Source organism: Chiloscyllium punctatum, chromosome 42 (assembly GCF_047496795.1).
Source record: "Chiloscyllium punctatum isolate Juve2018m chromosome 42, sChiPun1.3, whole genome shotgun sequence".
Lineage (NCBI taxonomy): Eukaryota > Metazoa > Chordata > Chondrichthyes > Orectolobiformes > Hemiscylliidae > Chiloscyllium > Chiloscyllium punctatum.
The window spans coordinates 5,387,861-5,414,176 of record NC_092780.1 but is presented as its reverse complement, the minus strand read 5'-3'; the positions used below and the strand labels follow the sequence as shown (position 1 = coordinate 5,414,176).

The following is a 26,316-nucleotide window of genomic DNA, read 5'->3' as shown; positions in this document are numbered from 1 at the left end:
AATCTACATCTAATCATTTGTCTCAAAAACATTCGATTCTTACATTTAAAGTCTAAATAAATGAATGCTTAATTTTCCCATTCTTTTCCAATACTGTATGAAATCATTTAATCATGCAGTTTCATTCGCAGCTCTTGCTAATTCTTTCCCTTCTCCTCCATGACAGATACCCAATGCTTTCCCAGGTTGCCATTGACAGACAGGTGGGTTATTACAAATTCATCCAAGTCCGGTTCCTTTCATCCCAAACCACCTCAACACCAGAGATTCCAGCTGAGGACGCTGGATAGACAGGAGGAAAGTCTTTTGCAGATTTCCCATCCCATTACCCCACAACCTTTAAACTAGTGACATTAAGAGTTATTTAAATTTTCACCCCAGCTCAAGTCAACAGATGAAGATATTTACTCTGGGACCTTCTTGGTCTAAGGCACTCAGCTATTTGGACAAAAACTACAGACCGGTGAAGGGTTAGGGAGGTGCAGCCAGACTTTGTGGATTAGACATTTAAAATTTATACAAAATATTTCAACACATGATAACTCCTCTCCATTCTGTCCATTATTGATCAACTGAAACAGCGAATGGTATGAAGATCGCAAGACAGGTTTGTCTTGCAGAAATGCCATACTGGCACTTTCAGCAAGCTGCAACACCACAGCCACCTATTCAGCATAAGGAAATCAGGTCATACATTGTGTCTAAGACATTTATTGCATGTCATTACTTCTTCCATAAAGCAGCTTTACAACTGAATTTTTCCTTATAAAGTATGCCAAATCAAACAACGTGCACAAAAAGTCATGACACCTTGCTTAATATCCCAAAGTAATAAGTACATAGGTACCAAAAATTATATGACTGCAATAACATTTAACGCAACACAATACTGCTGTAGGTCTCCCATTAAAAAGACAGACTCCCACTCACCATGAAAGCAAAACAATTCAGTGAGGCATCAGAAAACTAAATCTTAAAACGAGAGACTACTTCGGATTATAGGGCTTTGCTTAAAATAATTAAAAAGTGTTTTAAAAAAGCACTACAATGCCCAATAATTCTCATTTCAGTTTAAAAAACTCCCTGTAGGTTTGAAAAAGTTCCCATCTTAAACTGGTAGGAAATACTTGGTAAGTGCCATCAGTAGCGACCTGCAAAAAGAAAATAAACATGACATCAAAATTTGTGGATTAGAAAACAACTTAAGGTAGGAGGAAAGCATAGGTAGCAACACTTACGGGGTGTGTAAGAACGAGATCGAGATCTGTATCTTCTGTAATAGGGTGAAGGAGAACGTTTCCTAGGAAAGATGCAAACATTATAAGAAACCTACAATACAGCTAGGAATTTAATTATGATCAGCACACAATTTCACACATACCAAATGCAAAAGACTGCAAAGCTTCAAACAAAACTACCCACATCCATTTTAGCTCAAAGTTTAAAGATATTAATTACTGCATAGTGACAATACAATTATGCTAAAATGATCTTTAATGGTGTGTATGTGACTTTTTCATACAGGATTATTCAGCAATTATAAAGAACATCCACAGGCCTGATTTGATTGCAGTTAAGTACTTATTTCCAAGTTAAAATAGTGCAAAGGTATTTGAAGGTTTGCATGCATAATTTAACATGCACCCAGAAGTTCACTTAATTATCACAAGGTTAAAACCAACATACATGGTATCATATTGTATTAAAGTTATTTTTGAAAGAATAAGCCACCATGAGCAACTTCAACTTGCATTTATAAGATGCTTACTTTTAATGCAGATTTAGGCCCAGATTCTATTGTACCAAACAAACAGCAACCAATCCAAATAAAGGGAAATTAGGAGAGGGTCATAAAGTATTGATAAAAGAGCTGTTACATGAGGCATTTAAAGGAAACAGGGAAGAATTTGCAGGATGGGAATTTCTGGACTGTGGAGCCTCATAGCCAAATACACTGCTTCTCATGGTGGGGAAAAGAGAAATTAGACACCAAACAAGTGCTCCAGCAGAATTTCAAAGCTAAAGGAAGAGTGCCATGAAGTATGAAAACTTTCAAATTGAGATATTGCAGACCAAAAGCAATACAGGTCAGTGACAATTTCTACAGTACACGGTGTGGTAAAGAGTGTGGTTAATGTTTTAAAGTACAATAACCAATATTTGTTCAAATCAGAGGTAAATTATATAGATGTCTAAAATGCTTGGTCAGAGTTAGCTTTGAGGACAGTTTTAAAGAATGGTAGAAAGCACGAGGACAGAAAGCAGGATTGTAGCAAAGGATTAAATTCTAAACGCTGCTGCCCATATAAGTTTTGATTTGCTGAGAATGGAGGATAGAAGTTTGGGCAGAATAGCATGAGAATTAGTCTAGACAGAGAAGCCAAAAATAGTTGACAGTTGGACAATATAGCAGTCCAATCCCCACAATCCCTTCAAATCAATATTGTTTGAACGTGCATAAGCAGCACTTTCAATTTGGATCTTTACTGATGAGATAAATTGTTGGGTACTAGGAATCAGTTAATTAGAAGGATTGGGAGATTGCTGTCAAAAGTATTGGCAAAGAGACAGATTTTTAAAGGTAGTAAGGGAATCAACTGAAAGGGAATTTAGGTGGCTGCAGTGGAAAGGTCAGTCAGAAGAGTTAAAAATTTGTGGTAATATCCATGAAATAACCAAATCCAATATGAATCAAACATTACCTGTAGCTGTAATCCCGGTCATCATATCGGTCACTGTAATAGTCATTGTAATGAGAAGAACCAACACTGCTGAAAAATGTCAAAAAATGGGGGCACATACCCAATTCAATAAATGCAAAATAAGGAAAGTACTGTGCAAAGAATATATTTTATGAAAAACTGAGCTCACGTTGTTGGCCTGCCCATGTAGATCCCTGGAGTTGGAGTGTGAGGCCTTTTTGTAATGGAGTAATCTACCCTAATGCGTCGTCCATCAAGCTCCATTCCATTAGCACGTTCTTTTGCCTGAAGGGGAAAAAAACAACTGAGTGCCATTGTTTGCGGCTTGCAAAAAGTGTAAATTCCAACAATGAAATATTTATAACTTCCACAAAGATAATTTGTCTTGAGCTTTAGATTACGATGTGTTTATAAGGCAACATGAAAAGAAATAAATGTGCATGTGAAATGCTTTCCCTAGTACTATACTTGAAATTGATGCCCACATGGCTTAACTTCACTGCTATCACATCCAATTAAAAAATGCTCAGGCTGGCCAATTCACACATTTATTTGCAGTCAATTCAATAGTGTGTAGTATCTCTAATTTTGTATTTTAACTACTGGGAGTGATATTCTGAACTGGCAAATTATCTCCATTCCTGAAGGGTTTATGCCTGAAATGTCGATTCTTCTGTTCCTCGGATGCTGCCTGACCTGTGCTTTTCAGCACCACACTCTTTGAAATTATCCTGTCAGAGAACTGCAGCTGCATGTGGTAATATAGATGGACGCTGTGAATGCAACTGATCTGCAGCTAATATATTACTAATCAGTTAGGATGAACAATAAACAAAATATTTAAAGCACAGATGAAGTGCAAAAGTGAAATAATTTCACTTTAGCAAGCTATCAAACTTACGTGAGCTACAACGGCCAAAATAATATTTTTTATACACAAAACAGTCTTCAGTTTCACTATTAGTCCAGTTGTAAAATATAAAATTTGCTGAACTATATTGACACAAAGGGACTTCACAAAATGGAAATTTAAGAATAAGGTCATTTATTTACTCAAAGTAAAAAACCAGGAACAGTTTAATTAAAGGAGAAAGTGAGGACTGCAGATGCTGGAGATCAGAGCTGAAAATGTGTTGCTGGAAAAGCGCAGTCAGGTAGCATCCAAGGAACAGGAGAATTGACGTTTCGGGCATCAGCCCTTCTTCAGGAATGAGGAAAGTGTGTCCAGCAGGCTAAGATAAAAGGTAGGGAAGGAGGGACTTGGGGGAGGGGCATTTGGAATGCAATAGGTGGAGGGAGGTCAAGGTGAGGGTGATAGGCCGGAGTGGGGTGGGGACGGAGGGGTCAGGAAGAAGATTGCAGGTTAGGAAGGCGGTGCTGAGTCAGAGGGATTTGACTGAGACAAGGTGGGGGGGGGAGAGAAATGAGGAAACTGGAGAAATCTGAGTTCATCCCTTGTGGTTGGAGGGTTCCCAGACGGAAGATGAGGCGCTCTTCCTCCAACCGTCGTGTTGCCATGGTCTGACACCTCTGGGACACCCGGACCAACCAAACCAACCACCCCGTAGCCCAACACTTCAACTCCCCCTCCCACTCCACCAAGGACATGCAGGTCCTTGGACTCCTCCATCGCCAGACCAAATCCCTTGGACTCAGCACCGCCTTCCTAACCTGCAATCTTCTTCCTGACCTCTCCGCCCCCACCCCACTCCGGCCTATCACCCTCACCTTGACCTCCCTCCACCTATCGCATTCCCAACGCCCCTCCCCAAAGTCCCTCCTCCCTACCTTTTATCTTAGCCTGTTTGGCACACTTTCCTCATTCCAGAAGGGCTGATGCCCGAAACGTCGATTCTCCTGTTCCTTGGATGCTGCCTGACCTGCTGCACTTTTCCAGCAACACATTTTCAGCACAGTTTAATTAAACCAGACTGCTCTTTCCCATAAAAATGAAGGGAGGGTGGAGAAGAGGTGGGAGAAAAAAAATACATTCAGCAACTTTAGTTTATTGTTTACACATCAGAAATTAATGCAAACCAGGCTGGAGTTTCAAATTCCACTTACATTACGAAAAGGCTGATCACGGAGGTCTACCTCTACTTCCAAAAATAAGCAATTTCAAATTATGCAAAACAAGCAGTACAGCAGGCCGAGTCTAATCTGGAATTTTAGATTTTACCTACTCTATTAGAAGGCTTACTGTGAGTTTGAACTTTAAAATGCTGGTCTCACATTTATAAGAAATCATCCAGTCATCTAAATATATACTTCTGATTAGATATGGAAGCCTCGATTGCCATCAGTCGGATTGAAACAGTTTAGCAATCTATCCACACGAGTTAAAAAACGGAAATGCTGAAAATGTTGCCAACTACATCAATGTTCCAAAATCAGACACCAGAAAAATAAACCACAGTACTTTTTGTTTACGTGGATATTTCCTGCTGACATCAAATATCTCGATCAATATTTTCCAAAAGATGGTGACATTTAAAAAATGTGAATCTACCAAAATCTTCACACACCTGTTTGTTCCTTATCAAAGTAAAAGGCCTGCTATATACGCAACTTGATGAAAATCTGGGTCCTTTTCAGAACCAGATTTTTAAAAAACCAAAACTCGCCTTTCAATGCTTTCCTCTAAAACCACATGGCCTGCTACTTGCTTCTCGGTTTCCGCTTGTTTCTTTCCGGTCTTCGCTTGAAAACGATTCATCTTTGTCCGGTTATTAAAAAAGGTGGATAATCTCAGCAAATTAGTTACGCGTCATTGCAGAAGTGCAAATTGCCGCATTTCACTCCCTCCACCCCACACAGACCAACTACTCTAGGTGCAATTTGTATTTTATATTAACAAATTCCAAACTTGGTTAGGGGTTTATGAAGCCAACTGCTGCTCATGTGAAATTTAAAGCACGAAGACTCGAGGGGAACTGGACAACACCTTACAGAAAAACTCAATCGACACTCAACATGTGCAACAAATAGCTATCTAGCTATTGTGAGATGCTCGGTCAGTGCTTTGCTGTTTGTCCTCTCTAGAGGGCGAGCCACGCCACCTCAGCCTATGCATCCGCCACGATCTGGAATGGTTACAAAGAGCTGCACGCGCACCACTAACAAATAAAATTCAGCCACGCTATCCAATCAAAGCTCCACTTTGCAACAATCCAGGCGACCCTCCCTCCAATCAGACACTCGCTCCAGCGATCACGTGTACTAGATTTGCAACGGTTATGACAAATATTTAAAAGCTTGGACCAATCGCATCAATTTCAAATTCTTTACAACCCGTTTGCAAGGCTGTTTTTGCCTAAATGGGAAGTATATTCCAGGCCGTTGCATTAATTCGACAGGGTTAAACATTTACCTATGCGCGAAGGAAGAATATTTGCACTTCACTCCATTTTTAGGCCTTCCTGTTTGGCCAGGCAGGTAACATTGACGTAGAACCTGCTACAACAAATAGTTAGCCCCAGCTTTTCGTTTGAGAATAAAAGCCTATTTAATCGGTGTTCAGTATTTCATGAAGGTTAGGCATTCAAAATGTACTTACTCTAATCCGACTGTTGTTGTACATTACAGACCCAACTTGCTACAAGCTGCTTTTATGAAGCCTGCATTTAGCATCTTTATATTATTAAATACAACGTTAAAACAATCAACCTTATAGTGTTTCCTCACCTAGGTCAGCAAGAGTGCAATGCTGCAAAATTTTTAATCTATTAAACTGCTCAAAATCAAGTTACCGCATTTTAAATTAACCTTTTAATGAGTTTCACCATAATTTCAGGAATTGAATCAACAGTAAACATAGTAGCACAGCACAGAAACAAGCCCTTCGGCCCATGAAGTTTGCAGAACGTGACGCTAAATTAAACTAATCCCTTCTGTCCGCTGTTGGTCTATATCCCTCCACACCTTGTATATTTTGAACTTCCCCCTCATCTTAAATGCACATCCCCAATTATCTGGGCATATTTAGGCCGTGCTAATGATTTTGCCATTTATGACCCGGCTTAAATATGGCATAACGTCTATGACTTCAAAGTTCTGAAAAGATTGGGGGGGGGGGAAATTGGCAACTTTGCTACATGAAACAATCACAAGAGGACAAACATCACTAGAACAGCTGAAGGGCCAAAGGCAAGACAGTTTGTGGTTCAAATTAAGAAATAGAGAAGCTGTTTGATGTATTGGTCACCTAATTATGGAAGATGTAATAACTGAGTAGCGAGACAATCTTCAATTATCCTAATATAAACTGCCAAAAGTAACAATGTAAAGAGCACAGAGGAAATCATTAAATGCATACATAACAACTTGGTCTTGTATTTCAAGCTTAATAATTCAGGGAGCTGTGTCAGATCTAGCTGTGGTGAATAAAGTGGGACGCAAATGGAATGTTGGATGGGATAACATTTGGAAAAGTGATTGTACTATCAGGTTTAAGGACATTTAGTGTAATACATTGTGCAAGTGTAAGAAGCCTTTACCAGTCAAGGGCCAATCTTGGAACCAAAAATCAGTAAGCAAAACTAACTGAATGATGGGAGGCCTTTGAAAAGATGTGGGCACAGAATAGACATAATTAAACGTAAGAAATATAGTAAGCCTTCAGCCCTTTAAGCCCAAACCACCATTCAATGAGATGATGCTGTATTTCTACTTCAACATTTTCCTGCACTATCCCAGTATTCCTTGATGCTTTTTATAGAAATCGGTCTCAATCTTGAACAAACCCAACAGAACTTCTACAACCCTACAGACAGAGGACTTCATAGATCTATCATCCAGAGAAGACATTTCTCATCTTAATTCAAAATGTATTGAGACTGCATTTCTGGATCCATATCTCCCAGCTAGGGAAGCATCCTTTCTATATTCACCCTGTTGATTCCTAGAAGAATTTTGCACATTCAAACGAGTATCACTTTCTAAAATCGATATATACTATTCCATGAAACCACCATGGCGCTAAGGACAAACATCACTGATGTAGTTGAAGGGCCAAAGACGGTCTGTGGTTTGAATTAAGGAATAGAGGATCTGTTTTGACATATTACTGAGTTATCTAGATAGTGCAGTAAACTTGCAAACAAATTATGGGAAGTTGAGAGAACTACAGAGTAATGAGAGAGTCTTCAATTATCCTAATATAAACTGTCAAAAGTAATAATCTTTCCTCAGAAGAATGCTCCATCCCAAAAAAAGTGTTTGATAAACCTTCATTGCACTCTATGGCATTTATATCTTTCCTTATGACCAAAACTACCCACTATACTCCAAGCATGGACACTCAGATTCTATAATTAGAGATATCTTCTTTACTCAAACCCTCTTAAGGCCAACATGCCATTGCCTTAATTGTTTACCTACACTAAACTTTCAGTAACATGTTAACAAAGACATCCAAGTGCCTTTTAAGTTGAATACTTCCCAGCCCCTCACTAAAGGCAGACTGCAATTCTGACTTTCCTAACAAGGCTCTGCATTTCCATTTTTCCTGAGACACATTCCAAAAGGTAGAAAGGGCAACCACATCTAGAGCTTCTTGAATGACTGAAGGCATAGAATTCAAAATAAGATAAAAGGAATCTTAATACATGGTTAACAGCAGAAAGAAAAAAGTAGATCATACAGCCCAATCAGCATGCTTTGCCATTCAATATAAAACTGGCTGATCTTTGGTTTTAATGTCTTTTTTGCCCACTCCCCTTTTCCCATGATTAGAGACCACAAATATGACCAGCCCGCCCTTAAATGCATTTAGTGATAGAGACTGCATAATCCTACAAGTTAAAATTTCCAAGATTCACAACCCTTAGGATGAAAAAATTTCTTCTCATCTCAGTCCTAAATGATCTGCCTCTTAGCTGCTTTTGTGCCATGTCTACCACATTCTGCCCCGTGACACTCCATTAGAATCTTGCACATTTCATGCCCACACTTTGTTCGCTGAACAATTGTTCATCCTTGCCAGTGTATCATCCCCAACTCCATGAACCTTCATCTTGCCTATTAACCTTCTGCAGGACCCTAATGAATGCCTTTTGAAATTCTAAGTACATTACATCTATTGATTTCTCCTTTTCACTTGTTACAACCTGAAAAAAACTTCAAGTTTGTCAAGCAGGATTTTCCTTTAGTTAATGTATGTTGACGTGTTTTAGTCATACTATGCTTTTCTAAATGGATTACCAAGATTACTTCATCTAACCCTCACATTAACAGAAGATTCCAGCTTTTCCCAACAATCTCAGTCAAGCAAACTAGTCTGTAGTTCCAATTTTTCCTCTTTTCTTGGAAAATGAATAACATATTAATTTCCAATTTGGATTGTTAAAGTTTGGTCTCAAATATCTCCAACACACTTTCATTGCTGATACCAATCTCCAACTTCCTATTTTAGCTTGTTTAGTGTCTATTTCAGGAATGAAATTCGTTTTCTGCTGGAAAGATCTGTCAATAAAAGAACTAGGATGTCTTGGAAGGTAAACAAAAGATCTAAAGGAAGGACAAAAAAGGCAACAGATCAGTAGCAAATTCAAAAAGTCCTTTATAAACACAGTAAGAGGTTAGTTAGGGAAACCTGTGGTTGATCAATGCCAAAAAAAGGTTTGAATAAATAACTTTATTAATTTTTGACTAAGTGGCTGTACAACTTACATGATGTTCAGCTGGGCAAGGGTATTACTTAGCGGTGTACCAAATTATAAAGGCTTAATTCCTCACCTTCCTAATTACTTGCTGTAGCTGAATGCTAACTTTCTGCATATCTTGCATGAGTAACCCAAGTCTTTTTGATCATGTAGAAGTTTCATATCTTCAGAAAAATCCACTTTCATATTACAACCAAAGTGAATAACCACACCCTTCCCCTACATCATAATCCATTATCCACCTCGCTACCCACTTAACCTCTTTATAGCATGTGTCCTCTCCATGGCTTACTTTTCCATCTAGATTTGTATTAGCAAACTTAAATACATTACTAAGACTACCATTAAGATTAACAATTTCAAAGTCACTTCTGTCACAGACAGAACCACTTAGTTAGCCTGAAGGTCAAAGTTCCCATTAAACTGGATGAGTTTATGGCCACACAACAATCTAATATACTGATTTGCACAAATAAGTTGCACACAACCGATATTCCCTTTAAGATAAATATGTACATAAGTGTGCACTTACCTTTAAAAAGAATCGTGGGGTGCCAGTGGACTCAAATTATAGGGAGTAGTGTTCCACTGAGGTTCAGCAGTGCACACTATAACCTAACTAAATTCTTCTTGTTTAAGACAAGGAGAAGCCACTTGGGTGAAGAACTGTAGTCACCAGTGGAAATGTACCTCACGCATGTCTTAAGCAAAGGACGGAAAAAGTGGAATACTTAAAAATGTTTTCTTAAAAATAGTTCTGCTACCAATTAATCTCAGTCACAGCAAGATTTCCATATACTGGAGCACCAGTTACTTGATGTTATCCTATTTTAAACTATTTGTGGAAACTAGAAAAACAGGAAAAGGACGTTTTGACTAATTGTTAAATATACAAGTTGGTTTACCTCGAGGTTGTAAACAAATTGTAGCAATAGATCTGATATTTATTGCTCTTGCAAGGTTATCAATTGCGTACTAGATTTAACTATCCTATTCACAGCAAAACCAAGGGAAAGGCAACATATTTAACTTTCTGATGGGACTGCATTTAGGACAGGAATTACATGTCAGATTGGATTGTCAGCAAAGCAAGAATTTGTTATTTCTGACTGAACAGTGGTAACAAAAACAGATTTCCCCTAATGGGTACAACAGACTGTTATTCAAACATACTTCTTTAGAGTCTTCAACATTTTCAAAATAGACAAAAGCAAATCCTCTTGATCTTCCTGTCCGTTGATCATAGACAACATTGATTCCAGCAAGTGGTCCATATCGGGAAAATACTTCACGTAGTTCCCGTTCAGTGGTGTACAAGCTCAGGCCAAACACACCTAGGCAATTATTAGGATTTGGATTGCTCTAGAAATGAAACCAAAACAACAGATCAATTACAGCATTCAGATTTCATTTCATGGGAGAATAATGACATTAACATTTAAAATATAAAATGCTCCCTCTGTAAATGCATCTGAAATTGTGGATAATGAAATGTATACTAGCTTGGAGATATTCACATGTCTCCTTTCAGCTACAAGGCCACCTACAGAACAATAAGCCTCTGACTTTTGGTTTCATCTGCAATTTGGCACATTAAGGTTGAATTTAGATACCTGACCCAAAATATAATCCGTATCATTGTGTACACAATGGTAAAATTAACAGAAAGCACCTTCCATCTGGGTTGCAGTTTGTTTTCCATTATATCAGGTTGTCTCTTTTCAGAAGCTGGTTTTAAATTTTAAGCCACAATCAAAATTATTGCTCATGAATAAAATCAAAGCAGTGAAAAGAATGGCTTAAGAATAAGTTCGATAAACCTACAGTTGTTGAATAGAATGATGCAGCACAGAGACACCCCCTTTGGTCCAACCATGCCAACCTTGCTCCCAAACTAAACTAGACCCACCTGCCTGCAGTTGGCCCACATCCTTCCAAACCTTTCCTATTCACAAGTTCATCCAAATTGTCTTTTGGACGTTGTAACTGTACCTGCATCCACCACTTCCTCTGGCAGTTCATTCCACACACTTACCACTGTATAAAATGTTGCTCCTCATGCCCTTTTAAAATCTTGTTCCACTCACCTTAAAAAAAGGCCCCTAGTTTTGAACTCCCCCCATCCCCAAATCTTAGGGAAAGGCCTTGTTATTGCCCTTATCTATGCTTCTATTGATTTTCTAAACCTCTAAAAGGACACCTCTCATTTTCAATGCTCCAGTGAAAAAGGTCCCAGCCTATCCGAACTCATCTCTGCATACTTCAACACTGTCCTGTCTCCCTTAGTCCAAGAACTCTCCACCTACATTCGGGCACCACCCACACACTCCAACACCTCCATGATTTTCACTTCCCCGGCCCCAAATGCCTTATCTTCACGATGGACATCCAGTTCCTATACACTTCCATCCGCCATCACGAAGGCCCCCAAGCCCTCCACTTCTTCCTCTCCCGCCGACCCAACCAGTACCCTTCCACTGACACCCGCAGCTACACTGGCACCACCCCTACCTTTTCCTCCGCTACATCAATGATTGTATTGGCGCTACCTCGTGCTCCCACAAGGAGGTTGAACAGTTCATCCACTTTAACACCTTCCACCCCAACCTCAAATTTACCTGGACCGTCTCAGACTCCTCCCCCCACCTTATTTCAGTCCCAACCCCCAGATTCAGCACCGTCCTCGTAACCTGCAATCTTCTTACCAACCTCTGCGCCCTCACCCCCTCTCCGGCGTATTACCCTCACCTCCTTCCACCTATCGTATTCCCAGCACCCCTCCCCCAAATTCTCTCTTCCACCCCCCCCCCCCCCCCCCCCCCCCACCCCCCCACCCCCCACCCCCCACCTTTTATCTCAGTCCGCTTGGCACACCAGCCTAATTCCTGAAGGGCTTATGCCCAAAACATCGAATCCCCTGCTCCTCCGATGCTGCCTGGCCTGCTGCGCTTTCCAGCACCACACTTTTCATCTCTGGTCTCCAGCATCTGCAGTCCTCACTTTCTCCCAGCCTATTTTCATCACTCAAACCTCCCATTCCTGGCAACATTCTGGTAGATTTTTTCAAAACTCTCTCCATCTTCATAATGCTTCCTATAACATGGTGACTAGAACTGCACCGTACTCTGGAAGAGGCCTCACCTGTGTCCTTTACAAGCTCAACATGATGCCCAATTCCTATTCTGAAAGGTCTAAGCAATGAAAGCAAGTGTGTTAAACACCTTCTTAACCACCCTGTCTATGACAAATCTCAGAATTATGTACTGGAACCCCTAAGTCTGTTTTACAACACTATAGAAACAGCAAGGAATTCCCTCTTTCACAGTCTCCTGCAATTCTTCCAACTCTTAAAGGAATTGTGCTTGCTGGAGCAATGTCCTACCATCAGACATCAGTAAGTATTTGTGACATTACTCAAGTGGTCTAATAAGGGTACCAACATTCATTCCAGTAATTCAGTTTTAGGAACTTTGGAAGGCTATGAACAATCCTTACCACAAATTTGAATTTTGAATCACAATTCACTAACCTCCCTCCCTCTGTGCACCTATCAGTAATCTGTGGTGAATCAACATTAGAAGATAGTAAAGAGAGGCTTCTGTCCCATTCATTAAGAGTCCCATACATTAATGGTGCAATTTGGCTTTTAAAAAAAAGAGAACCAAACAACAGCAAAATACAATCATATGAAAGTGTCAAAGCAGAACAGCACTAAATTTATATATCCAACCAAGTCAAAGGTCTTGCACTACAGCAGAAAGCTAGATGAAAGACATTTAAATTGTCAAGGACTACGGTTTGCTGCACATCGTTCATGGCACTGACTGGTTACTGAGTATACATCCCTATTTCTAGTCATGGCTTCACAAGTCAAAATTTGTATCTTATGTCTTTCCTTAAAAGAAGGTATAAGTAGAGACTTAATAAGTGATCTGGGACTACATTTTCTCCTATAACTGACTTAAGTAGTAGCCTGATTGATAGGCTATCTAATGAATTTCTCTTACTGTTGGAGGTCCAAACTACATAGTTAGGACCACAGATAAATGAGATCTTGAATTGCTAACCTACTTCAATATATTGTTGTAACCTGCTCCTGAACAATTGTATTGCTGAGAGACAATGATGCAGCACTCAAGATCCATGTTTATTGGTTGAGAAATGAATTTCTAAACAGCAACTTTCTTGCAATTTACACTTTACAGATTGTTAAAAACAGTGACAATATATACTGACCCTGTTTCCAATATGACGTCGTCTTCTCGATATGGGAGAATGGCTGTTGCTTCGCCGCCGTCTGTACACAGGTGAGTAGGATCTGCTCCTGTGCCTCCTCCTGTAGGACCGAGTGTGAGATCTAGATCGTGAATAGTACTTGGAGCGACGTCGAGAGCATGACCTGTTAAAATAATAGATGTTCTATTAGAGTTGCTGATATAATGGATTAACATTTATTTCCTACATTACAGTAGTGACTACACTTAAGGATAGTGCATTGGCTACACAGTGCATTAAAGTAACAAGGCTGTGTGCAAGACACTATAATAATGCAATTCTTACTTTAAATGCAAGAATAGACCTCATTTTCACAGACAGCTCATGATTGTAAACTAGAATGAGGTTGAAGAGTTTCCCTCATTACTTGTAGACTTATGTTTAAGCTAATGCAGCTAGGCAAAAGTGAGGACTGCAGATGCTGGAAATCAGTCTAGATTAGAGCGGTGTTGGAAAAGCACAGGTCAGGCAGCATCTGACCTGCCTGCTTTTCCAGCACCACTCTAATCTAGCCCCTACAAGTAATGCAGCACTGAGCAAGGAACATACTAGGTTTAGAGAGAATGTACAACTCATCACCAGATTGCAGTTTAGGCAAATAGTACAGAAGCATTTATTAGGAAACAGACCAGGGATCAAGAGATTTTATTTGGGCTTATCTGGCTGACCAGCATTTATCTCCTGTCCCTAGATGCCCTTGAGGTGATATGAGCAGTCTTGAACTGTTGCTGTGTACTGTAGGTAGATCCACATTGCTGTTGAGGGACTTCCAGGATTTTCACTCAGTAAAGTGAAGGAAAAGCCAATATATTTCCAAGTTAGGACAGCAAGTGTCTTAGAGGGTAACTTACAGGTAGGGGTGTTTCCATGTATTGTGCCCATGTCCTTTTAGATGGAAGCGTCATCAGTTTTAAATATGCAGTCTAAGGATCTTTGGCAAAAAATTTCTGCACTGCATCTTGTAGATAGTACTCACTGCTGCTGGTGAGTGTGGATGTGGTGTGATCAAGTAGGCTTTGTCCTGAATGATGTCAAGCTGAAGTACTGTTGGCACTGCACTTTCCCAGGCCAGTGGGGAACATTCCATCACACTCCTATCATGTGTCTTGCACATGGTTGACAGGGTCTCATGAATTTTTTATTGGTGGGGGGGGGGGGGGGGTGAGAATTACTTGCTGCAGTATTTGTAGCCTGACTTGCTCTTATTGCCAATGAACTTATATAGTGTTTTCAGTTTCTGATAATGGTAACTTGCAGCATCTTGATAGTGGGGAATTCAAAAATGATAACGCCGTTGAAGGTCAAGGAGTGATGGTTAAAGTGGTCTCTTCTTGGAGACAGTCATTACCTGGCATTTACGGAGCTTGAATGTTTCCTGTTCAGTGCCTGAGTTGAGAGTTGGTGCTGAACGGTAGACAATCTTTAGTGAACATCCTATTTTTGACCTTACAATAGAGGGAAGGTTAATAATGAAGCAGCTGAAATTGACTGGGCCTCGGACACTACCCTGAGGAACTCCTGTGGAGTTGCTCTGGAGCAGAGATGACCGATCAACAACCACAACCGTGCCAGGTATAACTAAACAGTGGAGGGTTTTCCCAATGAATCTCGTTGGTTCCAGTTTTGCTAGGTCTCCTCGATACCATGCTTAGTCAAATGAGGGCCTAACATCAAGGGCTGTCAATCTCACGTCAAGCTAAGTAGGAAAGACAAATGGGGGCTCAAATGGAACACAATCACTGATTGGTTGGGGTTACTTCTGTCGAGTACTATTTATTTAATCTGTGTAATGTGTTGTGCAAGTCACAGTACAGTGAATTAGTGGTTTGGGAGCTACAGTCATAGCGCTGTTCCTAAACAGGAGACATTTGCCACAGACTAAGTTTGAATCAAAATTCACACAATGAAATATCATACATTTTAAAACAAGCTTAAAACAGATTTAAAACAAAGTTTTAGTTATTACATTATCAAAAGAAAACCTTGGAAAGGAAGTTATTAACAAGATTGGTGGCTTTAAAGTGATTAAGAACAGTTTTTCTTCTAATGCCAGAAAGCTTCTATGTGCAACTGAATTAAATGGACAAAAGATTCCAGTTTTGAATCTGAGCTAAGTTAACTGATTCAATGTGGAGCAACAGTAATTGTGCAACAATTGCCCTCCGGTTTTGATCATGAAGAAAACTAGGTTGCATGTCACCTGAGGACAGCATCAGGCGGATATATCCGATGGGACTCAGATTTCAGGTTCACGTGTCAAATGTCAACTATCAGAAAGATATTGGAAGGATGTTTACCTTAATCATCTAGACCAATGCAATGTTAATACCTTCTAAAGAACGGCAAGGGAAAGAGCAAATCAACATTTGAAGCATTAAAAATGTCAACTGAATATAAAATCAAGGGTGTAAGAAAATGAATAAACACTAAATTACATTAAAGATTTAAATTCTTAAATATCTTATTTTATTGAAAATAAACTTGCGTGGAGAAAATTGGTGACAACAGCATTCGCTCACAGATCTAAGTTTAAATTCCAGTCTCAACTCAATTGAATGGCAGAATAGATAAACCTCATTGATGCACACAAAATTCTTAAATGGTTTGAAAAGGGAGATGCAAGTATGATGTTTCCCACGGCTGGGGAGTAAATAACTTGTTTAAAATATTTGAGGCTGCCCACCCTTGGGCTCGGATAAGAAATTGCCACCCAAGAGGATTCAATACTTTTGACATTCTCTACCACAGATTGCAAGAGTATATTCAAGTTGGAGATATTTTTGTATAAAGAAATCTAGGGATTTGTATGAAGTGTGGATTGGTGTAGTTTCGGTAGATGATCAGGCTCATGGCCAATTTTGCCTACTTCCTGTTTTTTGTCTACTACCTTGAACACTATTTTGTTGTGAAGACATTCCTTTGGTAGGTGGAAGAGGAAGAAAGGAGCGAGATAAGACTAATTCACATTACCCTGTTATTTGAGGTCACCCAGAAATTAAGTTGCATTTAAGAGTTCAAATGGTATATATGAATTATGAATCATTCTCCCACCATTAGAATCATATAGCAAGGAAACAGATCCTTTGATCAAAACAGTGCATGCCAATCACAATTCCAAATTAAATCAGTTCCACTGCTTGCAATTGGCCCATATCCCTCCAAACATTTCTTACTCATGTACATTTCTAAATGTCTTTTAACATTGTAACTGTACCTGCATCCAGCACTTCCTGTAGAAGTTCATCCCACACATGAACCATACAGTGAAACAAAATTCCTTGCAGAATACCACACACACCCTTTGCCAATTTCAATCTCAGGAAGTGCCTTATTCCCTAGTCTATTTGTCCAGTGTGATAGTCAACTTGCTATGTATTCTGCCATTTACAAGGTCAGTAGCAAAAATATAGGCTTAACATTACACCTAGATAGATGACAGACTGAATTAAAAGACATGCAAATTCTAAGATTGTAAACTTCACACTAATTCAGAAATTTTCATTATACACACTTAAAAGGTATACAAGTACTTCTGCCACACTTTCACTCACCGCGACCTGGACCTTGATCGTGATCTAGAGAATGATGTCCGTGATCCTGACAGGTTTGATGCCCTTGATATAGAACGAGACTCAGATCGACTTCTGGACTTGGCACGTTCAGCTGTACTCCTGCTCCGTGATCGTGATGTTGACCTCCCATTCTAGAGCATTGGAACATTTCATTAGCATGCAGAAAACATGTAAAACTCCAACTCCAGCCTAATCAGGCAAATATCTTATTCTCAACTACAACTTAATTTCTCCTCAACCACCTCCCTAATAAACCAAACCCCAATTAACCTAGCTAGCATGTTAAAATTTCCCTAAAATCATTTGTACCATTTTTTTCTACAAATCCATCTGATTATTAATTTTAGCATGCAATTTATACTACAACTGTAGCATACAGACACAAATAGACTATATACATTACTTGGCCTAGGTATCTTTTCTCCAGACACCTTCTTTTAAATTTACTTCACTTGCTTTTACTTTTTTTCTTTTCTTCATTCTTCATTTTTCAGTTTTCTCACACCGAGTATTCTTCACCTTCCAAACCACTTAATGCCTTACACCATGCATGCTCTTCTATCTGACCATTCTTCGCTCTCATTTCAGCTTCAAATTTATTTGACTGATCTGCAATACTTGTGTGTATAGTCATTATCTTGATTATCTTCCATTATTCCACCTTCTTCATGTATATTAACCTTAATGGAAAAAGAATATTCAGCATGATGAGGTATATGGGTTCAGATTAAAACGTGTAAATCTTAATTTCCCATTAAACTTGCTCCGTCAATTTTTATGATTTTGGTTTTTGAATTGTTTATTAGGCTAAGGATAAGCAAATTAACTTTTATTTTCTAGAAATTAGGGATAGTATGGATGTTTTTTGACTCATGACAAAATGAAGCACCCTAGTGAAGTAATTTGCTGCTTTAACAAAAGCTGTGTAGTACACCTTTTGTTTAAGAAGCACTGCAACTAAAAATTTAAGGAACCATACTGATCATCCATTTTATTTCCACAGGTTTTAATACCCTACAGAATACATTACAAGTGGGTAACATGATCACACTATCCTTTAATTTGATGTAGGATTAATTTCAACATCTAGCTGATATGTTAATAGCTTCCTCCTCTTACTGCTTTAAGGGCTTCTTTATGAAATTAAATCATTCCAACAATTTTTTAAAAAATTCAAACTCTTATTGAGGTCAAGACTGTACTTACACTACAACTGTAGCACTGTTTCACATAGGAGTCTTGGTCAAATTTGACTTCAATGTACATTATAATTTCACTGCCAGGACAAAGCAAAATCATTCTGCAACACCGCTACAGTTGTAAAGTAAAAGCTGTTTGAGTGACTGAGAAAACGGTTTTATTTCCCTATACTAGCATCCCTGCCTCAAACCGAATGAGCACAAAAAAATCAGAAAAAATACAATAGAATAAACCAGCTTTTACTTCCCATTACGTACACAAACTGATTGGGAACCAAGGGCAGCATAGGGGACTATAGAGATCAGCATTCTCTTTTTCTGTATTATTCTGTATCACAAATCCCAAGGACTTCTCACTCTGGAATGTTCATGATTTTAATAATCACAAATCTCTGCACTGTCAATTTCTCAAACTAAAACATGGGTAATTTAAAATAGGACAACCACTTTAGGATTAGGACAGTTCTAAATTGATCAGTTAGAAAGAGTGGCACTAACTCAATCATGCAACTATAAGAGAAATTCTAAGAATCTTGCAAGTGTTCTCAAAGTGTTAATAATCAGTGATTTTAGGAAAGAAAAATGCTAATGCTAAAATGCTAAAAGGGGAGAAAAAGGAGGATGTGGCGTAGTTAAATGACTGATTTGGCATTGTTAGATTCTGGTGTCTTTTGATCTGGAAGTCAACAAGGTTGAGGAAAGTAACACCAGAGGACCAAACTCAAATATCACTGATTATTAGAATGAACATTTCTCTGCAAAGTTGGTGTTTTGACACTACAGTGATTGTTAGGTTATGTCAAATTGTGTGTTAGGTGCACAGATTCTCTGCCTGGTATATGCAGAAAGCGATCTGTAAAATCCAAAACAGCATCTCCAGAAAAAGATCCCCGAAAGGTAAGATTTTTAAGTTGTCAGCTAAATACAATCACATACCATCAAGACATCCAGGTTTCAAAGTCAAACCAAAAAAGCCAAAACCAGGTACCAGCACCAGTGAATCTGCCCAGGAGCAGAGGATCCAGAAGAAATGGGTGGTCACTTTAAGGATTGGGTTTTGGGGGGGGGGGGGGGGGTCATGATTAACTTTGTTCAAGAGGCTAACACTATCTCCTCAAAAATGATTTGGAGACGCTGGTGTTGGACTGGCATGTACAAAGTTAAAGATCACAACACCAGGTTTAGGCCAACAGGTTTAATTGTAAGCACTAGCTTTTGGAGCACTGCTCCTTCATCAGGTGGTTGTGTGATTTTTAACTTTGTACTCCCCATAAAAAAGTAGTCACCACTTCATGAGCTATAGCTTAATGAGATTGCAACCACAACAGGCAGACTTTATAATCTAGTCATTAAGCTTACTATTTAATGCTCTAACTTTGCCAGCTAATTAATGAGTTGAAACCAAAATGCATTTCTCCAATTTCTATCAACTTAAGCACTAATCACAACTTCCTAATCAGAAAGCAGTTAATATTGATTTACTGTGAGATAAGTGAACTGTCTTTGCAACCTCTCCTTTATCAACTACTACGTATATACTTAAAATGCTTACTTTTAAGCACTAATTATTATTTTAGACTGACATTTGGTTATTCAGTGAGTTTTTTCAGACTTTGGACAATTGTCAAGAAAAGTTAATTAATTCACTCAGGTAGTGAAGCACCTGATTTAGTGGGATAAATTAACTGGCTCCTTTAAGAAAAATTAAGCAGCATAACTTAGGTGTAAACAATTGGTTATTACAAAACTGTTTCTTGACAAAAAATAGTTTAGGATTTGACTAGTGTGCTTGAATAGCATTTTTGTTAGTGTATCAATCTCCATGTTCTCACACACTAGAATATCTCAAAAATCAATAAGGGCTTTGGAAGATTGGTAATGCTATTAGATAGGTTATCTTCGGAACAAGCTTTTACATTCTTTCATATGGTTCAATGGTACAGTCCAGAAGTAAAACCTAAAACAATGCAAGAAGAGTTAATATACACAGTAGACATTCATGACTATGAAACCATGCCAAAATCATTTAACATGATGATTATGTCAGCTGGTCTTTTTCTCAATTTCAGAGGGCTCTGCACTTCAATAATAATTTCTATTCAGCACTGCTTCAGTCCCAGGTCTTGCCTCTCCAGTCCCAATGTTCAATAAATCAAAATGCATTAAGACAGGGACAGAAATAGATCAGTCAAAGGACTATTCTGCTGTTCAAAGATTAAGACTCACCTATATCTTAATTGCTTTGGCTTCACATCCCATAAAACCCTTGGCTATCAACAATGTATCCACCTTGGATTTCAATTATTATTTAAACTATATCAATGGGATGTACATATCTACAGTTTATGGGAGGATGTTTCACACTTCTGCAACCTTTGATGAAAATGTTATTTAAGGTCTCTTGAAAAGTGTGACATTCATTTCAAGGTTATATTCACTTATCCTAGATTCTCAGCATAACATATTTCTTGCTATCAACTATCAATGCCTTTAAAAATCTTAATTTGAATCAAATCACCCTGTAACCTATATTTCAAAATTTAAGCCTGATTTATGTTAGTGCTTTTCAAAATTTAAGCCAGTTACATTCTTGTTCCATTGCTTGAAGACCAATACCATCTCTCCAACTATGTACTCCAATCATGGTCCATCCAGGCTTTGTAAACCTGTAGTATAGGCACCTCAGCATAGGGTGAACATTCTAACATTTATGATTAGTTTTGTTAGATCTTATGTATTGATAGCTACATTTCAGTTATGTATACAGATATCCATCTTGTTCATTTGAAATATAATTACTATAATCTGAAATCAAACTTAATTTTTAAAAACGCCTAAAATCTACAGATTATCCTGTAATAGCTTCCTGAGAAACAACAGTTCAGGAGATGCCTCCCAGTGTGCTTAAAACTGGAACATTAACATTCTCAGATTTTGAAATTTCAATCATGTGAAACGTACTTGAAACTGCATAGCTGACTGTAATGGCAAAATTTCTAAACACATTGTTCAGAGGTTGAAGGTGCTTTAGTTTTCAAAAATATCACTAGTAACTTCTCATAATAGCTTCCCTCAAAGCTGAGATTCTATTGATGGATGTCAAAATTCAATTGCTCGTTAAGTTAAGGGTGATGTTGATGAGCACAATGCACCATGTTCAACACACTCCCTTCACCCCAGACACACAGTAGCTACAGTATGAACCATCTACACAGCAACTCACCAAAACTCCTCAGGCAGCAACTTCCAATATCCATCTACCACCTAAAAGGACAAGGTCAGCAGGCACATGGTAATCTAAGATTGCAGATTTCACACAAGTTAAACATCTATTTTTATGGTTACTTTCATTCTATCCAAGCCATCTGGATTGCAATAGTTCTTCATGAAAGCAAAGATGCCTTCCTGGAAATGTTTGCACAAAACACTGAAGATCTGAGCTAGCTACATACAATGCATACATATTCCGTGAACACCCTAACTATATAGATATAGGAGCAGAATTAGGCCATTCAGCCTACTGTGCGCGCTCTGCCATACAATTCTGGCCAATATATTTCTCAACCCCATTCTTCTGCCTTCTCCCTGTAACCTTTGATTCAATTACTAAACAAGAACCTATATGTCTGTCTTAAGTACACAAAGATTTGCCACAAAAAGCTTTGCAGGGCACAAGTTCCACAGATTCAACAATGGCTGAAGAAATTCCTCTCATCTCAGTACTAAAAGGTTGTGTCTTTACTGAGGCTGTGTTCTTGGTCTTGATTTTTACTAGTGAAAACATCATTTCCACTTTATTAAGGCCTCCCAGTATCTGGAGAGAGTTTCAGTGAAAAACTGATTTCATCCTTCTAAACTCCACTGAGTACAGACCCAGAGCCCTCAACCATTCCTTATAAGACAAGCTCATCAAGATATGCTTGTAAACTTCCTCTGGAACCCTTCCAAAAACTGTACATTCTTCCTCAATGCTTTGATCCAACATGCATTACAAAATAATAAAATTCCTTCTCTAAAGCATTGTTGGACACTATAAATTGGTTTGAAAGAATAAAAATGTTGTACAACTAACAGTTGACTGCACCAGTTAAATGGATTAAGATATGGCAGTTCACTCGATGACGACTCAGTGGAAGTTAACACTAACTGGTGGTACCAAGCCAGAAAGACCATTATAAGTTTAGGCAAAAAGATTGTGGCTGCCACAGAGATAAACTAAATAGACCTTTTGTTCAAATAAGACCAACCTTTTTGAAGTACTAATGTACCATTGATATTTGGGAGGTTAGAATTCAAAAAGGAAACAGGAAATGCCATGGCATGTGTCAGATTAGTATTTCATGTCGATAAATTTCCAGAACCTAGAATAGGAATCACATGATCCTCCTCTTTGAGATAGCTCAATATCACAAGATTGGGCACATGGACAAGTATTAGGGAATAAAACTTGGAACTTCTAACTCATTCCATTGCCCTACAGAATGTCTTCCAACATTATTTAAGGGTATACGTATGTATTTTTTACATCTGTTTCATGACATGTCTGCTACTTTATTTGCATTGCAAATTGGTTTTGATTAGAAATGTTTAATTTTTTTTCAATTGTTCATTAAGTTTGAAGTACAAAAGTAAACAAAACAATTTTAATCCAACATCTGTGCTATGAAAGCACATCACAAACTTGGTCCTATAATTGGTTCTTGGGCTGGGATCCCAGTTGGTAGTTTTCTCCTTAACATTTTTAACTATTCTATTCCATGGTACAAGAATGCAGCTCACCATTTTTGTTGCAAAGGCAAATAGGGACAGGCACAAACTTTTGACCTTATTAGCAACACAATTCATGAAACAAAAATGATTAGAAGTGTTTTTAAAAATTAAAAATACTTTTATTTTCACTAAAGTGTCACTCTCCTAAAAAAGGAGATCCCACATTCAGTGGGTGTGTGCATTTCCAGTGGCAGTTGCTGGGTGGCAGGTAGGAGCAAGGACTATTGTACCATTGTAATTCCCTTGTTACTAACTTAAAGAACTGATCAGGTCTAGGTCACTTCAGGTCTGCAGGGTTTAGAATCACATTTGCAGATTTCCCTTAATACTTTTAAGCAGCAAACATGAAAATGAAATAAGTCACTGTCCTCAACATGGCAGTGTAATAAACTATGATTTGCAATCTATAGCTTATGCATATTACACTATTATGAATTACTGATCTTGATATTTTAAAATTAGAAGTCCTAAATACAATATACTGAGAAAAGCGCAGGGGAGGAAACAAACTAGTTATGCTAGCAATGTTGGGCTACATATTTTACTTCACATAGCCAATTAACCCTGTAGCTTGAAAAGAAATCATAAGATGCACTACCTTGGGAGACTTTTTATAATTGCTATGACTTATCTAATTGAGGGCAATGCTAACAAACCAACTTTCAAAAAATGGACATATGACTGACAGTGGTTCACTCAGTTAGTACATCTGAGAATTTTCCAAATAAAACCAGAAAATATTAAGAGTGTGTTACAACAGGAGCCTCAGAAATGCAACACTTGACAGCCTATCCAAACAGCCATAACAGAACCATAATTTCAAACAAGGATTAGCTCCAAATATCATTTTACTGGGAATTACAGACAACTACAATATACTCTTTCACAAATGTGTCACTCTAGAAAATATGACATGACAAAGGGAAGAGTAAACAATCACAACACTACTTGAAAAGCAGTGCATTCAGTGAAAACATCAATTAAATTCACTCATTAGTGATGTACCTGTACTTTCTAACAGGATGACTAGGCAGGCATCAGGATCAGATCAGACTCTGGCTGTCTGTTCTCACACCTACGTCATCTACCAAGGTAGACAAGGAGGCTGAAAGAACACAGCAAGCCTGCCAATATCAGAAGGTGGAGAAGTCAATATTTCAGTTATAACCCTTCCTTAGGGCTGGGGTACCTTGGCCAATTTGGGTGACCCAACTCCTAACTGACATCAGCTAACTCAATGTAAATCTGTAATCGAAATTAGAAATTTCTTATCTCAATCAGATACAGTAATATCAAACTAGCCATCAGGAAGGCAGCAATGACAAACATCAAACTGCGTTCCTAAACTCCCAAACACTGGAAACTGCAAAAAACTTCAAAAAATCTTTCTTAGGAACTAAAAATTACAGAAGTTGGTGCCTTGAAAGCAGAATTAAAGGCACCTTGCAAAGATGGCTGACAATAATAAATAAACCTACCGTCTGCTTTCATTTGAGGCTAGAAATAAAAAATTGCAGCGAAAGGGAGTGAGGATTGGGGAAAGAGATGAATTTTGTTTTCGAAAAAAAGCTAATTCATCTTCTTAAAAATGAAGTATATAGTAATTTTTAGGATGTGCGCCTCCTTAGTCATACAATGACAGTAAACCTACTTCATACCTAGGGCCTTGTCTGGAATAAAATAGGAATTATTTACGGATAAGATTTTAAGAGAGCAAAGAAACCCTAGAATGTGAAATCCTCAAGCGGCTGCGCTGCAAACCTAGACTCTCATTGCACCATTTCTACTCACCCTCTCCTCATCAGTCAAGTCTTCCGTGTCACTCATTTTAACAAACGCAAACAAAAGGAACACACACACGAAAATACGAACAAAACCAACAAAAAAAATATGTTTTTCAAACCCAATGGAAATAAGGACAAACTTTTAGCAACCAACCCACAACTAAACCAAACAACCGACAGCTGACAAAATGGCGTCCTGACAACCGGGCAGCCTTTTATAGCGCGTCAACCCAGACAGCTAGCGGAAGTGACGTTGGGGATAATGCCGATTGATGTCTTTATGGACCGATAAACCTTCGGTATTGTACCACAGCCCCGCCCCTTTCGGCGGTAGGGGTGGGGCTTCCCGGTTGTCAAGTCGGGGAGAGGCAGCGCGGCCGCGGGGGTGGAGAGTGACAGAAAGTTGACATATTCATGAGTGAAGTTGTGATCTCGGCTCAAAGGAAATCTTTGGCATCCAGAATCTGGAAACAAAGTGACAACTGGAGTAACCAGGGAATTGCTTTTCCCCCTCATGCATTAGAGAGGAGTCATAGAGGTCGACTGCACACAAAAAGGCACTTGAAGGACTCATTGAATCCATGGTGATCAAAACTTACCACTTCACTACTCGGATGTACATGTATTTGGAAAGGCAAGGACTGATTAGGGATAGTCAACGTGGCTTTGTGCATGGGAAATCATGTCTCACAAACGATTAATTTTTTTGAAGAAGTAACAACATTGATGAGGGCAGAGCAGTAGAAGTGATCTATATGGACTTCAGTAAGGCGTTTGACAAGGTTCCCCATGGGAGCCTGATTAGCAAGGTTAGATCTCATGGAATACAGGGAGAACTAGCCATTTGGATACAGAACTTGCTCAAAGGTAGAAGACAGAGGGTGGTGGTCGAGGGTTGTTTTTCAGACTGGAGGCCTGTGACCAGTGGAGTGCCACAAGGATTGGTGCTGGGTCCTCTACTTTTTGTCATTTACATAAATGATTTGGATGTGAGTATAAGAGGTATAGTTAGTAAGTTTGCAGATGACACCAAAGTTGGAGGTGTAGTGGACAGCGAAGAGGGATCTCAGATTACAACAGGATCTGGACCAGATGGGCCAATGGGCTAAGAAGTGGCAGATGGAGTTTAATTCAGATAAATGCAAGGTGCTGCATTTTGGGCAAGCAAATCTTAGCAGGACTTATACACTTAATGGTAAGGTCCTAGGGAGTGTTGCTGAATAAAGAGACCTTGGAGTGCAGGTTCATAGCTGGTTGAAAGTGGAGTCGCAGGTAGATAGGATTTGAAGAAGGCGTTTGGTATGCTTTCCTTTATTGGTCACAGTATTGAGTACAGGAGTTGGGAGGTCATG

The 26,316-nt window shown here is 38.8% G+C and overlaps 2 protein-coding genes across 8 annotated transcripts in view; one reads left to right on the top strand and one right to left on the bottom strand.

The window, feature by feature from the left end:
- Positions 1-695: 695 nt before the first annotated feature.
- Positions 696-25,166, bottom strand: LOC140465682 (transformer-2 protein homolog alpha-like). Of its 5 annotated transcripts, XM_072561284.1 has the most exons (9): positions 24,972-25,164; positions 17,668-17,891; positions 17,191-17,342; positions 13,601-13,763; positions 10,538-10,726; positions 2,872-2,987; positions 2,703-2,771; positions 1,239-1,300; positions 696-1,151 (listed from the first exon to the last, which is right to left on the bottom strand). In XM_072561284.1, the coding sequence occupies exons 2-9, from the start codon at positions 17,689-17,691 to the stop codon at positions 1,141-1,143; spliced, it is 786 nt and encodes a 261-aa protein (XP_072417385.1). In that variant the 5' UTR covers positions 17,692-17,891; positions 24,972-25,164; the 3' UTR covers positions 696-1,140. The 5 variants fall into 5 exon arrangements, with proteins under 5 accessions (XP_072417385.1, XP_072417386.1, XP_072417383.1 ...); XM_072561285.1 differs by lacking the exon at positions 17,668-17,891 and having other exon boundaries at positions 2,703-2,735; positions 24,972-25,165; XM_072561282.1 differs by lacking the exon at positions 17,668-17,891.
- The window catches only part of LOC140465683 (pro-glucagon-like), a 46,513-nt gene continuing 26,091 nt past the window's right edge, over positions 5,895-26,316 (top strand). For all 3 annotated transcript variants that reach the window (XM_072561289.1, XM_072561288.1, XM_072561290.1), the window contains exons 1-2: positions 5,895-6,133; positions 13,570-13,671. The gene's annotated coding sequence lies outside the window, so the exon portion shown is untranslated. The remainder of the gene's footprint in view (positions 6,134-13,569; positions 13,672-26,316) is intronic.